Below are 17589 nucleotides of genomic sequence, written 5' to 3'. Positions count from 1 at the left end.
AATTAAGTCTCACGCTTAGTCACATCACCGTGCCATGTCAACGCACGATTCTCAAAAGTGCAACTTTCACGCCTGTGCATTTGTAGTTCACACCCTCTCGACAAGCAACAGTCCCCGCTAGGTGCCGCGTTCATATTTATTCGTCGAAGGACTTCCATTTGCGGGATAGAAATACGCGTGGATGTAGATCGAAATCTGCGGCGCCACATTTATCTGACTGAAATCTAACAGAGAACGCGCAGAACAGCAGAACGCCGCCGCCGACGCGATTCCCCTTTCGTAAATGTTACGTCAATCTGAATCAATGAGAGAAAAAATAGGCTGACAAAAACAAAGAAAGTTCTGAGAGAGAAGTTGTGTGCACGGGAAACGTGACGTAATAATGACCTCTTAAATTACGCATAGTAGTAAAAAACAAACAAGTGCGCTTGCAAATAATCTTGCAGGTGGTTACTGGCTATATTTCGCATTGACCAAGCTCATCAAACCAGTCGCGTGTTTATGTTTATGATATCGCTACAACCGTGGGATGCGACGGGCCCGGTTCTTTGCTGAATCTATTGTCTGCATCTGCATTCGATTTGCCGAGCACAACTGGACTACGTACGCAAGATAATTATGGTGAGTAGTCAATTTAATTATATACAGTTTGTAATAATTAACTTTTAATGAGAATTGAAAGTGTTTGTTCTATCAGATGCCATGCATACCAACGCTAGGCTTACCATATTTTGGAAATCTAAAAAGAGGACACTTCAGAAATTCCAGACTTGCAAAACCGGAGAAAAATTCTCAAAAAAAAAAAAAAAAAAGGTCATCAATTCGCTCAGAGCTAAATTCACCGTGTTTTCTCTCCGTAATACCCGCCGTAGCTTCACTTCTGTGCTAATTTTCGGCATATCACTCGCAATTTGCTCTAAATCTAACCTAAATTTTCAAAAAAGAGGACAATATCTCAAAAAAGAGGACGAAAGGGCGTCCTCCGAGGACACTTTCAAAAAAGTCAAAAAAGAGGACAAATCCTCTTAAAAGAGGACGTATGGTAAGCCTAACCAACGTAGTGTGCGGAAATACAGAATACTACGGTCAGTTGATAAAAATCATAGTATACTTATAATCGGATCAGTCTATTTTGTACATGTCGGCAGGAAATCACTTCCAAGTATACTAATGTGCACCATTTAATGCTCCTGCATTCCCGCAATAAGACTTCATTTGCAAACCAAGGTAACGGATATCATGAAAATTCCAAGAAACTTTCATCAAATCCTCGAAATCAAAGAAGAATCATGCGAAGGAATGATTTTGTATGTTGCGGCATTAAATCTGTTATCTGTTTGTTCATGTTTATGGTGCTACATTATTTCGGAAATACTGAAAGTGCTGGTTGGCTGGAGTTGAAATCAAAGTCTTTACCTTAATCGAGCCGCTTCAACTCCTGGTGATAACTGATTAGTCATTATACACAAACGTACATAGCTGCGGTATGGCCCACATAGCCGACATGTGCAAAACCGACCCGATATAATCAATAAACCGATTGTAGATTACTTCCAAAATTGCTCGACTTACTACTAAATCAGTCTAACGACTCTAACCAAATGAACAATTTGAAGGAATTACATGAAGTCAGCAAGGAGGATGAATTTTTCAAGCAACTCAATCTATCGAAGTTATCAGAATCATCAGAAGTGGAGCATGCGGCGTTGCCTTCATCTTGCAATCTGCGCTCATCTAACAGAACGAACTCGAAGAAGTGCGATTCATCTTATCAAGGTACGATGTTGCTATCGTCTAATATAGTAGCTCTTTCTCTCTTCTCCTTCAGCCTTTAGCATTGAGATTTTCATTGCACAATCTTCTATAATCCTTTTGGAAAGATTGTCAATCATAATATTACTAATAATACACTATATTATTATAGACGACATAATTATTCTCACCGTTTCTGGGACTGTGAACTTTCTTTACATGTGCAGTGAATTTTAGCTCTTTGCTATTATGGGCACTTTCCGAGCGATGGCAAAAAAATGTGTTGCGTTTTGGTCCATTGTTTAGAGCAGAGGTTCCTAACCTACGGGTCATGCCCCCCTAAGCGTTATTCAGAGGGGCCATGAAAAAATGTTTTAAAAACCTATCATATTCAACTCCACTTCATTATCACAATTGAAATAAATTGAAATTCAAGTTTCAAGCAAAGAGAGCATCTCGATTGAACTTTTAGAAAGATTCCCCATATTTGGGACGAAACTAAGCAGAGCATACCATCTGCTCAATGAAATTGTACCATTGTATGCCGTTAATTCTGAAAGCAAATTAATTTTTCTAACAATTATTTTATTAATTAATAATAATTAATTTATCAATGAAATTAATTTATTTAAAATGCTGAAAAAATAGGGGCTATTGAAATTTCAAAATTTTCGAAGGGGGCCACTGTGTACAAAAAGGTTGGGAATCTCTAATTTAGAGCTTCCACCTTGATAGAAATTGTAGTGGGCTACCTTAATATTCACCCGATAGCACTATTTCATCTTCAGATGCTACTGACGAGTTGGACGGCAGTGGAAATGCAGATATCATGCCAAGTAAAGATGTAAATTACATGGGGGATGCCGACAGGTAGCAATTAACTCAGTCATAAAAGTGCATGAACTAGTCCGAATTTTAATCCACCCCATTCCTATTTACATGTATTTTTGCAAATGCCTGTCTCGTGTAAACTTTTTTTTTATTGTATTGCTGATATCGTCCCTGTGGAGTCCAAGTACCTTATGCCCATTGTTCAAATTTACAGAGGATCAAATTTTTGTACAATTTTAATTTTTTTCCACATCTTGGCCAACTTTACGTTTGACAAATTGTTTGAAAGTTAACCATGGCAGAAAGAAAATGAAATCTTTAGATCAAGTTAATGTTCCCAAAATGTGTAAAATAGCCATAAGCAACTTTGATTCCACAGCGACGATATATGCTGGTGGTATACATTTAGACAAGTCTGTCTGCTGTTCACCAGCATCTTCCAGAACTTGGTCAACGGTCCATTTCTTTTGGCTAGTACATCCATTAGGGTTGTTCAGAATTGACCGACTTTCAAAAAGTCCAGGTTTTCAGTCCGATTCCCATGCCTTATACCTTAAAAACATATTCTGGCTACTTTTTTTTGTAACTCGTCCCCTGCATCCGTGTGCACATTGAGCTGGAAGAATAGCAGCTGAAAATAGGGGATTCCCCTAAAATCTGAGTGTCACGATTTTACCTAGCCTAGTTAAAGTGACATATATTATGGATTTATGCAGCTGTTGCGGTTTGGAGTGCTTCAAAACCCCACTATACAAGGCATTCCTAGTTCAGGATATCATTTCCATGTCCCACACTGCCTTAGAACTGCTCAAAACTACCTCAAACTGATAGTCATTTTGTTGGATCACATATCCTACACCCCTCAAACCTACCCGGCACTGTTCATCAATTTCCTGGATCCCCTTGTGCAAGAATACAACTGTACATGTAACATCCACTCACAGCCACATAATAAACATCACAGGAAACGAAAAAATAAGGCAAAGAAAGAGATCAACTTGGCAAAATATTACGTAAATCAGGTGGATGAAATGGTTGCTTTCGAGAAATCTGCATATCTGTTCCGGTGATCTTCCACAGCTTGTAGGAGGCTCGCTCGCTGTTTTTTGTCATCCGTTATGAACGCAGCATAGTCGGTATTTAATTTTACCATACGCTCTGCTGCATCATTAACTACTTCAACAGTATTCACAAATTCTTGAGCAGTCACGAAATCCGGATCAGTATGCCATTCCGAAACTGGAAGACTCAACCAATCATGTTCTACATGTATAGCATCAAATAGAAACCACGATTCTGGCCCAATCAAATCGACCATACTCATTGACTCAGAGACAGAGTCAGAGATCAGACTGAGAGGGATACCTCTGCGACATTTTTCAGGGATTGGCATTTTCAGCAATTTAGCAGCCATCGCTTCCTTCAGTTTGTCAGGAATCTTTGGATTAGCCGAGAACATGGTAAATACCACCATTTTCTCAGTTAGATACCAATGATGTTTTCGCAATTTCTTGTATGCCACATCAGCAACAGTGACATCGCATAATGAAAAGTTTTTCATGTCATGAAGGAATTTGAGATCATTCCAAGGTGCGTCACATGCAATACCAGTTTTCAACCAAGCTGGAACATAAAGCAAAGCAATGAATGTATTGATTCGTTCCAACTTTCCAATGAACTCTTCAGAATAGTCCATTTGCTCACTCCACATGAACATTTTTTGACAGTACAGGACTTGACTCATCCATCTAGCGCTATGAGTAGCACCAGGCTTGCGAAAACGATGATCAACATATTTGTCATCCAAAATCGCCAAGGTGCCTGTTGCACATTCTCTGTAGTCATCTCTTATCAAGACTTCTTTCTGCTTTCCATCATTGGGTTTCATCAGTGGAAGTATTTCTTGCTTTGCTTCATCAGCTTACATTGCCAACCAGCTGCCTTCAATAAACCTTAGCGTTTTATAGCTTCTTGATTTATCAATATGTTTCCCCTTCTTCTTGAAGGTATTAAAATCCGTGTTTTCAGGGCCTGTGGTTGTCGATCCAAACAAACACTTCCAAACCTCTCGAATGACAAGTTCATAAATATGATGGCGACAGGCATTGTAGAAAACTTTCCTGTTAATCAATTCTTCAAGTAACGGAACCGCACCTTTGTTTTTACCAGTGTTTGAGGATGTTGTGTCAAACACAAGAGCTCTAACAGATTATGTTAAATTCCAAAGTTCCAGCAGTTCAAATGATGCATCAGCCTGTGCTTTTCCTGCAGCACTTTCCAGAGTTTGAATGCAAAGAAGTTTCCCTTTCTTAAATGCGCCGGAATACGCAGACGATGCGAGCACTGCCAAGGCCTCAAATTGATATCCTAGACGACTCTTAGTGAGCTTTCCATCCCAGTGCAATGCAATGTGCTCTGGTGGATTGGTGGATATTTTTTCAAAGATAGATTCGGAAATTTTCAAACGACTTGCAATGCGTCGTCGATAGGTCCCAGATCTTGAAAGATGGAAGTCATTAGGGTTGCCATCGCAAGCTTTAATCAGTGCTGAAGTTATCATGGTAGCGGCATTATCACTGACTTTCAAGCGATCAAAAACTTGGCATAGGTCTTCGTCGCTGAATAGGTTTACAGGAGCTTTTAGAGTCACAAATTTAGCGGAATGTTCAGATGTCGACTGTGCAAGTTCAAAATCAGTGCTGTGAGAAGTGTCAGCTACCTGTGAAGATATAGATGAGCTCTCTGTAAATTCACCTTCGCTACTTGATGCTGGTGCAGACTCTCTTGCACTCATGGTCCGTCTCTTTTGATGCATGATTTTCGCTTTCAACACTTTCTCTCTGCCACCGATCGTTGCTAATCTCGGACCCCTTTGATCCTGATAAAATGCTATGTCTTCACGTTTTTTATCGTCAGATAGAAGTCTACTTGCTTCAATTGTCGCTATCGCGTCAGGGGCTCCTATATCCCATAGCTTACTCAGTTTGGCTTCAAAGTCGCTTTTTTTTGATACATATTGCCGGCCTGCAGTTTTCTTTAGTGACAGCCATTGTTTCCATAATGTTTCCAATCTTTTAGTGGCATTGACTTTTGTGATAGTCTTTATGCCAGCAAGTAACCAAAAACCGATCACTTCATCTACTGCGACCTGGATGTGTGACTTGACTGGTTCATTTTTTAAAAATGAATGCTCTCTCAGGTGTAGCACATATTGCATAACTTGCCTCAGAGTGGGCAACTTCGATCCCGTAATGGCTTCCTCAGATGGCCCAACTAAGAAATGCTGTGTCTGCGATCGTGGTCTTCTAGTTTTCTTCGGTACTGCTTCACTAGATGACGATGTTCTTTTTTTTCAGACATTTCGCACTACAGCTAATCCTAGAAAAACAGATATACATAAACTCAGTCAAGCAACAAAGAATAGTGGAAAACATTTCAGTTCTTTTAGAGTTTTAGGTCGAACACATACTGCATAACTTGCACAGGAGTAGCCAGATTAGATCCAGTTATAGATTATCGAAGATAGTTATTCCTAAATTGGAAAAACTCATACCAGTATATTGATATCTTGGGATATAACAAAAAATTTAGAGCAATCGACTGGCGGTTTCCCCCATTCACTAGAATAGACATTTGCAAGCTTTGTTTCTATCCCAGTAGAAAGGAAAAGAGTATCAGGTCTATTATATCAAATAGTTGTATACTGCTATAATACTATGTTCACTAATCACACGCTAAACTCGCTAATAGCATGAGTCAAAACGCCGCCTGATAAGTCCTGCACCTCAATCGTAACACAGTCCATCGACAACAAAGCAGCAAGGCACCTGACTAATCAATGATCCCCGTTTCACAGCCGTGCTCAGCGCTTCATCAGCGCTAGAACTTACGCGTCACGTCAATGAGAACACACGCCATTCCTGTCGAGTCACTGACAACGGGGGAATCCCCTAATTCCGAAGAAATTTTTAGGTGCATGAGAAAACGGCAATGTGCACACGGATGCAGGGGATGAATTACAAAAAAAAGTTGCCAGAATTTGTTTTTAAGGTATAAGGCATGGGAAACGGACTGAAAACCTAGACTTTTTGAAAGTCGGTCAATTCTGAACAACCCTAACATCCATGTTGTTTGCTCGCCGCTCGGTATGCATGTTTTTGTCTACAATAAAACTTGCCATTGTTTGCTGACATGGCATGCAGCGTGGGGATGGATTTCAACTGCAATCCAGCTCAGTCCCTGACACTGAAAAACGTCTTTGTGGCTCTAATCTTAATCCTAAACGAAATGGGTAACATGATAGCACGCGGTTACTAATGTCACTGTTTGGTATTATATCTCTGTTGTCAAAGTCTTCGAAATCACACCACAATATGTGTGTAAAATATATCTATTCACTAAAGCACGTCCACAATAGTTCAGCTGCATTCGCCACACCACAATTTGTTTGTAAATTACGTACTGTACAATCTCGTTTCGACACGTGCATGCGTTTGATGTAATTTCCGTGTAATTTCCAAGGAAGGTCAACAATTGATGCTGTTGCGTTTCAGTGATACAGAAATATCTGACCTTTACGAAGAAAGTAGTGACGACCAGGCTTCCGAATTACCGAGCGATATGAGAGACGTATCAGCCGGTAAAGCAGCATTGATCAAGTCAGAAGTGAGTAAAAATAGATGTAATGTCCTAAAAATCGACTCAATTCGGGTAGAAGAAGCAATTCGCAAAATATGTCAAAACCACTTCCAGTGGAATTAGAAAATGGAAGGTTTGATAATAATTACTCAAGTAGATGTAAAAAGCAGATTCCATTGAGGTTTGCGTACTTTTGTAGGTTAATCAAGTGTATCTACGGTAGGGGTGTTCAAAAATAACTTTTTTTCTCAAATTCTACTGGCTACTTGATAAAATTGTTAGGTTACCTAATTGAAGCCTGCACACCAAATTTGGTTCAATTCCAACCAGTAGCCGCATTGCTACAGCAGAAGGAAGTTTTTTATTTATTGCATAGAAGTAGATAAAAAAATTCCCCATGAAATTGTTCAGTTATCTATAGGAACGATGCTCACCCTATGCTCAATTCCAACCAGCGGAAGCGGAGTTATTGATGTCGAAAAATTTGGATTTGAATAAAACGGTGTTCACGGTGAGCACAACTATAATAAATAATTCAAGAATTGGTCACCGTAAATGCTATTTTATTCAAATCCAAAATTTTTCGACGGCAATAACTCCGCTTCTAGTGGTTGGAATTGAGCATATGGTGGGCATCGTTCCTGTAGACAACTGAACAATTTCATTGGGTGAACAGAAAATTTTGAAATTTTTTTCCATTTATTTTTATGTCATAAATAAAACTTTCTTCTGCTGTAGCAATGCGGCTACTCATTGGAATTGAACCAAATTTGGTGTGCAGGCTTCAATTGGGTAACCTAACAATTTTATCAAGTAGCCAGTAGAATTTGCGAAAAAAAGTCATTTTTGAACACCCCTATTCTACAGTCATGTACAAATTGACTAATGACAACACAAATACGGTAGGTAATATTTGAAAACATATTCAGTTACCATAATAGAGGGCTATTTCACATGGATGGTTCCTACAAAAATTTCATAAAACTGCGGCACTACTTTTTGAAATCCAGAGTGTAACATAACAAGTAGTTGTACCTGAGTATTCTGGAAAAGTTCAAGTTGAGGTTGGAACTGAGTCACAAGGTTTGAATATCACAAGTCAATTTGACTTTGATAATTTTGACTCAAGTCAAGTTGGGTCATTTTCAATTCACCACCGAGTCAAGTTCAAGTCAGGGAGCAACGGGTCGAGTCATAGTGTTAATATTCGAGTCCAAGTCGTGTTTATTGTTTTATATCGAGTTCAAGTCAGGCTTAACTCACTTCCGTGGAACTTTTGGGTAATATCGAAGTCTTCTAATTCATAATATTCTCATTTTTCGCACTCTAAATATGTTTATTCAAACTGATAGAAGACAGTTTCTGAGCCTATTTTTCAAATATCGGTCCTGATATCAGGGTTGTAACCAAGTCACAAGGCTGCAAGTCACAAGTCAATCTCACTTTTTTAATTTTGACTCGAGTCGAGTTATTTTAAATTCGCCACCGAGTCAAGTCCAAGTCCAAGTCATCGAGAAGAGGTTCAAGTCCGAGTCATGGCATTATGACTCGAGTCCGAGTCCAAGTCATTGTGTTGACTGCTCAGTTTCCGGATAAAGTCTTGTGAAACCCACTGTTAAAACCCTGTTTGGTAACATCGAATGGTTCTCATTTATAATATACTAATTTTCCTCACATTTAATGGTTTCTGGTCGCATTTTCAAGTAACAGTACCCATAGACGAACTCCCAATAGGGTTGTTATACTTTACTACTCTTCGAAATTTCAATGAAACGCCGCTCTTGGCTGGCTGAGTCTAGAGTCATATGACTTGGTTTGAGTCATGCGTAATGACTCGAGTCCAAGTCGAGTCAATACACATATTGACTCGAGTCGAGTCATTTCCGTATTTTGAGAAAATGACTCGAGTCATTTGAAAATCGTGACTCGAGTCGAGTCATGACTCGAGTCATTTGAAAATCGTGACTCGAGTCGAGTCATGACTCGAGTCATTACAACCCTGCCTGATATACGATACTGGGATAAGTCCTATAAAATGTATCGAGTCAATACAGCCCAGGTTCAAATAACTTACCACCTCTGCTATTCTATAGACGGAGAAAGGCACAGATCAGTCTGTGCTAAAGCGGGAGAAAATGCTGATGAAGAAGCTCAAGTGTCCGCCGTACAACTGCATCGTGAACGGCTGCGACGTGTCGTTTGACGCGTGGAAAAATTTTGTCCGTCACTTGCGAAAACATCAGTCCCTGTGCCCGTATTCGTGCACCCAGTGTAAAGCGAAATTCCGATGCCGCAGTGATCTCAGGAGTCACCTACAGAGACACTTTGGTATGCTATGATTTCTTCCAGTTACCTGGTATATTCTTCATATTATGATAGACTTGAACTCAAACTTCAGATATCAGAACTGTGTGGGTTAAAGTTTCAAGTCTTGGTTAAAGTCATCATATATTCTACTTAGCAAAGCATTCTGCACCTCTCGGTATATCTGCAGTTTCCCAAACCAGCCATGTCATTTTGAAATGAAGAGTAAAAATATCTCCTAGACCTCTAAACTTAACTTTATTTCTCATCTGCACATAATGAGGTCTGCATTGATTAACTATATAGCTGTTGTGCAACATTTAAGCCAACTGATGTGGTTTGGATTGAACTATAATCCCGTAGTATTTAGCATTGAAAACTATTCGCTGTAACTTACGTGAAGGAGTCGTGACTCGCGTGGTCCCAGTATAATTTCGAAATGACACGGCTCCAAGTTCGACCTAGTATGGCCATTACTCGTGATACATGTCCGTAGAATAATTCAGAAGACTCGAGAACACTGAAATTTGTTTGCCACTCGAAATCAGATAATTTCAGATGAGTTGGATGTACTTGAAAAATTTCACTACTCTACTCAAGACTAATTTTTTGAAACTTTGACTTCAATTGAGTCAAAATTTACGGTGTGTTAAAAGGACTTGTGACACAAAACCTCCATACTGACTGTATCGCTGATTGAATAATGTCAGAGCGAATGCTAGTAATGCAATCAATGTTTTCAGAGGTCAAAAGTTTATTTATAGTGTGGCATGGATACGAAATAAGAGTAGCTTGACGATACATTTGTTCGCTTTAGGCATCATGAAGATAAGATGCAAGTTTTGCGGGGAAGGATTTGAGAAGAAGAGAAGTCTAACGTCCCACATGATTGCCAAACACGACCAGCCCGATGAGAGGGCGAGAAATTTCAGATGCACGGTAAGGACTGGGTAGATTGACTTGTTACAAATTCTCCAGTGGTGGTCATGGTCAGTAACGGAGTACTCGTGCTTATTTGGTGTAGTGTGCTCGTTGCTTTCACCAGTTTCTCTGCCGTTGATTCTAAGCTGTCAATTTACCCGCCTTCAGGAATGCGGGGAAGCTTTTTTGTCCAAGTCTGCTGTTGATCGGCACATGCGTTTTCACACGGGTTTCCGGCCAGAAATTTGCAAGATATGCAAGGCGTGCTTCCATACGGAGTACGATTTAAAAGAACACTTCAGAATTCACACAGGTAAATTGCAGGGTTGTGACCAAATCACAAAGCTCTGAGTCACAAGTCAATCTTGCTTTTATAGTTTTGACTCGAGTCAAGTCGAGTCATTTTCAATTCACCACCGAGTCATCAAGCAGTGTCCGAGTCATGGTATTATGACTCAAGTCCAAGTTGTTGTGTCGACTGCTCAGTTTTTAGTTATAGTCTTGTTAAACCCACTTTTATAACTCTGTTTGGTGATATCCAATGGTTCGCATTTATAATATACTAATTTTCCTCACTTTAAAAAGTTTGTCGTCGCACTTTCAAGTACCAGTACTAGGCTTACCATACGTCCTCTTTTAAGAGGATTTGTCCTCTTTTTTGACTTTTTTGAAAGTGTCCTCGGAGGACGCCCTTTTGTCCTCTTTTTTGAGATTTTGTCCTCTTTTTTGAAAATGTAGGTAAGATTTAGAGGAAATTGCGAGTGATATGCCGCAAATTAGCGCAGAAGTGAAGCTCCGGCGGGTATTTCGGACGGAAAAGTGGTGATTTCAGCTCTGAGCTAGCAACGTGGAGTGAAAAACGTGTTTTTGAGCTCTGAGCGGAAGTGATGACCTTTTTTTTTTTTTTTTAGTCAACCGATCATGAAGCGGGTGTAATTTTTACCTGTTTTTGAGAATCCTTCTCCAGTTTTGCTTGTTTGAAATTTCTGAAAAAGTGTCCTCTTTTTTCATTTCCGAAATATGGTAAGCCTAACCAGTACCAATAGACGAAATCCCAATAGGGTGGTTGCTTTACTGTTCTTTGAAATTACAATGAAATGCCGGTCTTGACTGTCTGAGTCCCGAGTCATATGACTTGGTTCGAGTCATGCGCAATGACTTGAGTCCAAGTCGAGTCAATACACAGATTGACTCGAGTCGAGTCATTTCAATATTTTGAGAAAATCGTGACTCGAGTCTAACTCTAGAGTCATTACAACCCCGGTAAATTGCTGAGTTGACAGGCATCGATATATAGGCAGGGCTGACCTGGTACTTGCACTGTTTTGAAGCAGTTGACCAACAAATTGGTAACGTTGGTGATGTAGGGACCCATAACTTTGGTACTGCTATTTTGAAAAAATCTATGAAGTGTTTGATTAGAATCATTACAGTCAATATCAGACTCAGAATCAAGTACAATTAGTTTGATAAGTCTCCACCAACTTGGACGATGTTCAAATTGTAGGTGAAAAACCATTCACGTGTGACGAGTGTAGCTACAGCGCGAGGACTGCTCAACTACTCAAGAGACACAAAAAGTAACGGAGTTTTCTGTCTCGTTTTGATATGTTCGACGTCACGTCTGCTTTGGTTTATAGGTCGCACAGCTACGATCAACCCTATCACTGTGACAAGTGCAATTTTACGTGCAATAATGCGCAGTCGTTGAAAAGGCACAAAGTGAAACATACTGGGAAAATGCCTTTCAAATGTCCGTACTGTGAATACAGGTTTGTTACCAATTTATTTGAATTATTCCCACAGGCCAAAGTAGTCAGTGTCGCTAGCTTGCTACTCAGTAGTCAAGTAGAAGTAACACCGTAAATTTCTACTCAATTGCAAAGTAGCAATTTCCAAGACATGTCAAACAACTTAAAGTTGAAAATTACTACATAGTATCAAAACTTATGGCTGACGATTCGGGACACTGTTAGCAGTTAATCTGAGGTGGCTACTTTTGAATCTACAAGATGTACCTTTGTGACTTTCTCAGATTATCCAAGTGACGCTACAAAATCTTCGAAAATATTATTCACTTCCCGTGATATTGGGACTATTTCACACGGCTCATATGACAATTTCATTGGTGACTGTGATGTAGACAACTGTGTTCTACTTTTCAGTATCCAAATTGTGAAGAGATAGTAGTTATGCTTGAACTGTGCGGAGGTAGTCTTAGAACATAACCACTCGACTCTGAGAAATAGTACCACCTCTGCGGCTGGAGGTTTGTTTTTCTCCCAATTAATGAAATCCCCACTAGTTGTTGCTTTATCAGCTAATAAGTAACTGTTCATTTTCCATCACCCCCTCATGCCAAGGATTCTACTCCTAGCTGTGTGCTGCACTCCGGTCAATGGCTTTGCAAAGTGATAATTGCGTTTCTAGATGCCGTGACATGGACAACTTGAAGAAACATGTGCGCAAAGTCAAAAAGCACAAAGGTTTGAAAGTGTATCCGTGCAGGAGCTGTCAGTTTTCCTGCGACGATGGCTCAGGCTACTTGAAGCATGTCAAGCAGGTAATACACAGGAAGTTAGGTTTTGTAAAGCACACCGTCCAACATGCTCATGTACAAAGTGCCACACTCCATCGCTCGACCTCAAGACAGCAAGAGCGACAAAGCTTTCGGGAATTCTTGTGGAGGACGCGGAAAACAACACCGACAGCCCGCAAGTTCCTAAAACGCTTGAAAACGCTGCCCGTTTCACATTGAACGACAGCTTCAAATCAGCATCGCACGATGGTCACACGGAGTCTTTGTATCCGCACAGCAAAGGCGACATTCTGCTGTCCTCGACTGCGTTTGATGTTAGTGACACGTTACAAAAGGAAGGAGCATTTCCATCAGGTATGTAGGATGTACGACTGTACGTGCGTCACGTCAGCCCAGGGTTGTAACCAAGTCACAAGTCAATGTCACTTTTATAGTTTTGACTGGAGTTATTTTCAATTCAACACCGAGTCAAGTCGTAGTCCCGGTCAGCTAGTAGAGGGTCTAGTCCAAGTCATAGTGTTTTGACTCGTGTCCAAGTCATCGTGTTCTCTGTTCAGTTTTCAGCTCAATCCGGTCCAACCCACTTTTTCAACTCTGCGTGAGTGATATAGAATGGCTCGCATTCATAATATAGTGATTCTCCTCAGTCTTAACAGTTTCTGGCCTTATTTTCCAAGTATCAGGACTGATAGCCGAAATACCAATAATGTGATAACCTTGCTATGTTTGGAAGTTACAATGAAATGTGAGTCTCGGCAATGAGTACAAGTCGAGTCACCAAAAAATCGTGACTCGAGTCGGACTGCATCAGCCATCATTGGTACCAAAGTAATAGAAATTGAAGTGCAGAAATAGCCTTGTAAGGCTTTTCAAGTCAAGCGGGGAAGTCATGGATACCAGTGTCACCAATCAGGTCTTTGGTCTGACCCGGCCGGGGGTTGAACACACGACCTACCGAACAAGAAGCCGGACACTCCACCATTACGCAATCTTTTCGGTACATACAGAAGTAACCAGGGGTGGTCAAAGTAGTCATCGTTTCGTTGGTACTTGAGTAGAAGTAAGCAGAAGTGGTCAGATTACATCGTTGGTACTCGAGCAAAGGTAGAAGTAACGTCATCAATACTATTCAAGTACAATTGGAAGTAGACATTCTTAACCAAGTAATATGGTAAGTATTCTACACCTGACTCTATAAGAATGACCCTTCAAGTAGTAGTAGTCCAAAATGATAATCACTCAAGTAGCGCAGGTAGGCAAGACATACTTGATAACTTCAAAAAAGTAGGGTAAATTTCTGCTGCTTTACAAGTTGAAGTGGCAAGGCTACTTCAAGCGGAAGTAAAAAATGAAAGTAAGAGAAGCACTCATGTAAGTAATTTCAAGAGAGGAGTGGATTTTGTCGACATGTTGCCTACTTTAGCAGTTGATTTGCGGCAGCTACTTGCGAAATTGGTGGGCGCGTCTTCGCGACTGACACAAATTGACAAAAGTCACTACAAAATGAGGTGGAATTTTCGAAAATATATTTAGTTACCGTGCTGCAAGTATATGCTGCCCAGTGCCCGGTTATGACAATTTTACGTGCGAAAGTGACACAACTATATAGTTGAGCCTAAAAAACAGCTGGTAGAAGTGAAAGTTGCAAAAAAACAACCGCGGTAGTAGGAATTGCAAGTAGACAAGACCTGCTTAAGTAATTCAAAAAAAGAAGTGTATGACTTTCTTCAATAGCAATTCAGCATCTCATTATTCCTGACGCAGGATCATTCAACGAAAGCACGTGCTGGGTGCCGGCTGCGTGCGGCGGCGCAGCATTAGAGGAAAAGGCACCCTGCGGGTCAGAAGAAATTCAAACGCAGGAGTACATAGCTATCTTTATCGAGCACCCTCCGGCGCAAAGGACAGATCTGCATCGAAGCAGCGGCAACGATACACAAGTGTCTGACCATTGAAATATAAAAATGCGCAAAGTACAATACTTTCGAGATTTCATCAGTATGAAGCGTGTCGGAGAAGTTTCATTCGTCTTTCGATGATTCTTCAGCCTTCGGTTTCAAAGAAACTTTGAATTCTTTAAAGTTGGTGTTCATCGCTAATTCTCTAGCCTCCTCCAGCCTTCCTTCGCTCTCCAGCCTACGGATCTTTTTAATGGTGCTTCCCTCTTTCATCAACGGAGCCAACGTGTAGTATGTAGTTAGGGAGCAGACTCCGATCATAGCAGCGTACATGAGCAGGCGATTACCTTGGAGCATGTTAGACCTAGACTGCAAGGGTGTCTTTAACTATTGAACATATATATGGATGCTAGTGAACACAGGGATCATAATGAAATATCAATAAACTTCAGAATGCAGCAAAACTACCATCTCCTCCCAAATTCGGGGTTTGATAAGTCAAGATTAGGATTATAGGCCTAGTCATTATACTAATCGAAATTTGGATTGAAACAATTAAAATTATGATTCAAAAATCTATATGTGGATTCGAACAATGTGAATTCTTAAAAAAATTCATATGTATGATCCTTATTGTTCTATTTTCATTGTGATCCCGTGTTCATTTGCTTCCTTGTACAAAATAACGATACCAGAGTGCGATAAAATGGGTGTGCTCAATATAACGCTGTCAATAAGGGACTTGTGTTTGAGTGTCGAATACACAGCAGCATGCTCAGTTGTTACCGTGATAAATTGCAAGCGAAAGTGGAATTTGCACCATACTTATGATGCGAAACTCGGCAGTGATTGTGCAGCGATTATTTGCCTGGATGGTGAGACAAGCAAACAGTTATCGCCAAGTTGCGAGATGTAACTACGGGGAGTCATTGTACTTTCTTTTTTTGTGTTTAGGTTTTTTCTTTAAAAACTTGAGTTCTTTGTGGTCTTTCTTGCGTTTTTTATGCTTATGGCGAGGCTTAGTTTCCTCTTCAGACGATTCTTCGCGGGGTACTGGCCGAGATTGTCGCATCTGTGGTTTTGGGGCAACCCCTTCTTCCCTTATATGCTTGGTAAGTTCATCAATGTCGTCATCGTCTTTGGGCGGCTTATAATTGATAACGTGGTCTACGCGTATCTGCCTTCCTTTTATCTTTGTTCCATTCAAATTATCAACTGCGAGAATCGTACTTCTCTGATCTTGATAACAAACAAATGCAAAACCTTTTGACTTGCCCGTCTTCTTATCTCTTATCAGGTTGATATTCACAATCTCCCCGTATTGAGATAATACACATATCACATCTCCCTCCGAAAGTTCAAAGGGCAAACCTCCTGCATATATCCAAGCGCTGTCCCTATACTGTTCATGCCATGATGCTTTGGTGCCTGCGATTCCTAATCGCAGCTCTCTCTCGTTCAAGTCATTTAGAAGTCTGATCTTAGTTAATATATTCATCTAAATTTGATGGAAACACAGGATTACACAACCATCATCACTGAAACTGTATAAATCTGTAATCTGACCAATATGAAAAGTCATGCAAAATTCGGCTCAGTTCCCAACTTTAATTTGAAATCGGATCAAAACGGAATTTCAACTAACAAATTTGGTACGAAATACGCTAGATTACAATGCAAACAGAATCAGGAAAGCGATCATGAGACAAAAGAGACCCATGGCTTCTGACAATGCGAATCCCAAGATAGTAAATGAAAACATTTGCTGTTTCAAAGATGGGTTTCTTGCATATCCGATGATGAAGCTACCGAACACTGTGCCAATACCAGCTCCTGATCCAGCAGCGCCGACTGTAGCTGCACCAGCTCCGATGAATCTTGCGGCAGAGTCGATATCCCTTTGCGCTGCGGAGGTTTGGAGGCTTCTTTCAGCAACTACCGTGCTTTGCGTCACTGACGGAGCGAAGCTTCTCATAACGAGACGGACGGTGGTCTTTGAGATCGGCGCGAGCTTGTTGCAATAAGCCATCTTGATTGAAATTTACCTTTCGACTGATGCGCAACTACAAGTCAACTGAAGATAGTGCTGAGGGAGCAGATTACCGAATGAGCTCGAGCGAATGACCTGTGGCAGACGTCGACCTCGTTTCGTTCCGCATCGACGATTGTCATTGTGATGATCTTTGAACCGGGCGGTTTGACTAGGACGAAATTTTATCTAACGATGTTTTTACGTGTTCGTTTGCATTCGAGTTCGGTTCGGTTTATTAGCAATTTTCATCAGTTCAAGGCGCCACAAAAATTGCGATACAATGAAACGATAGCAAGGTGCCGAAGCGACTTGCAGTAGTCTATGGAATCAGAAACCCACCTTGACCTAGCTAGGCGATGCACACTGAATGAAAAGTAAAGTAGATAATATAGAAAATGGAAAGCATCAAGAAATGGGCGGCATGTCATGAGAAGAGAGATCGATAAGTCAGTCGTGATCTGGTAATCTTGAGGATGAACTAGAATTTATTTAGTAGTAACGGCATGTATTTCGACTTGAATGTGGACACTGGACATGCTCGTCGACTGTCGGATGACCGGCGGGGTATTGTTCCACATATCAGGCCCGACATATTTGATAGAGCGATGATATTTTCGGACGATCATAAGATATTTGGACGACGTGGATGCGCGTGTGTTGTACTTGTGCGCATT

General features: G+C 40.6%; 3 protein-coding genes across 4 annotated transcripts; 1 reads left to right on the top strand and 2 right to left on the bottom strand.

Annotated features, from left to right (window-relative positions):
• The first annotated feature begins 234 nt into the window (after positions 1-234).
• LOC145443732 (uncharacterized) lies at positions 235-14966 on the top strand. Of its 2 annotated transcripts, XM_080321681.1 has the most exons (13): positions 235-376; positions 447-621; positions 1617-1776; positions 2541-2622; positions 7137-7248; positions 9315-9549; positions 10343-10464; positions 10615-10759; positions 11954-12026; positions 12087-12218; positions 12877-13009; positions 13069-13339; positions 14750-14966. In XM_080321681.1, the coding sequence occupies exons 2-13, from the start codon at positions 619-621 to the stop codon at positions 14938-14940; spliced, it is 1659 nt and encodes a 552-aa protein (XP_080177807.1). In that variant the 5' UTR covers positions 235-376; positions 447-618; the 3' UTR covers positions 14941-14966. The 2 variants fall into 2 exon arrangements, with proteins under 2 accessions (XP_080177807.1, XP_080177808.1); XM_080321682.1 differs by lacking the exons at positions 235-376; positions 447-621; positions 2541-2622 and having other exon boundaries at positions 1655-1776.
• LOC145443750 (RNA-binding motif protein, X-linked 2-like) lies at positions 14490-16381 on the bottom strand. The gene has a single exon (XM_080321707.1). The coding sequence runs from the start codon at positions 16379-16381 to the stop codon at positions 15800-15802; it is 582 nt and encodes a 193-aa protein (XP_080177833.1). The 3' UTR covers positions 14490-15799.
• A 90-nt stretch (positions 16382-16471) lies between these two features.
• Positions 16472-16912, bottom strand: LOC145443752 (uncharacterized). The gene has a single exon (XM_080321710.1). The coding sequence runs from the start codon at positions 16910-16912 to the stop codon at positions 16553-16555; it is 360 nt and encodes a 119-aa protein (XP_080177836.1). The 3' UTR covers positions 16472-16552.
• Between the last annotated feature and the right edge of the window lie 677 nt (positions 16913-17589).

Source organism: Botryllus schlosseri, chromosome 7 (genome assembly GCF_051294905.1).
Source record: "Botryllus schlosseri isolate E-star chromosome 7, Bs_hap1, whole genome shotgun sequence".
Taxonomy (NCBI): Eukaryota; Metazoa; Chordata; class Ascidiacea; order Stolidobranchia; family Styelidae; genus Botryllus; species Botryllus schlosseri.
This window is presented reverse-complemented; position numbering and strand designations above follow the sequence as displayed.

Coding starts and splice junctions, on each gene's coding strand:
- LOC145443752 (XM_080321710.1), bottom strand. CDS start 16,912: ATGGCTTATTGCAACAAGCTCGCGCCGATCTCAAAGACCACCGTCCGT.
- LOC145443732 (XM_080321681.1), top strand. Junction 10,465..10,614: donor CGAGAAATTTCAGATGCACG/GTAAGGACTGGG, acceptor ACCCGCCTTCAG/GAATGCGGGGAAGCTTTTTT. Junction 13,340..14,749: donor GGAAGGAGCATTTCCATCAG/GTATGTAGGATG, acceptor TTCCTGACGCAG/GATCATTCAACGAAAGCACG.
- LOC145443750 (XM_080321707.1), bottom strand. CDS start 16,381: ATGAATATATTAACTAAGATCAGACTTCTAAATGACTTGAACGAGAGA.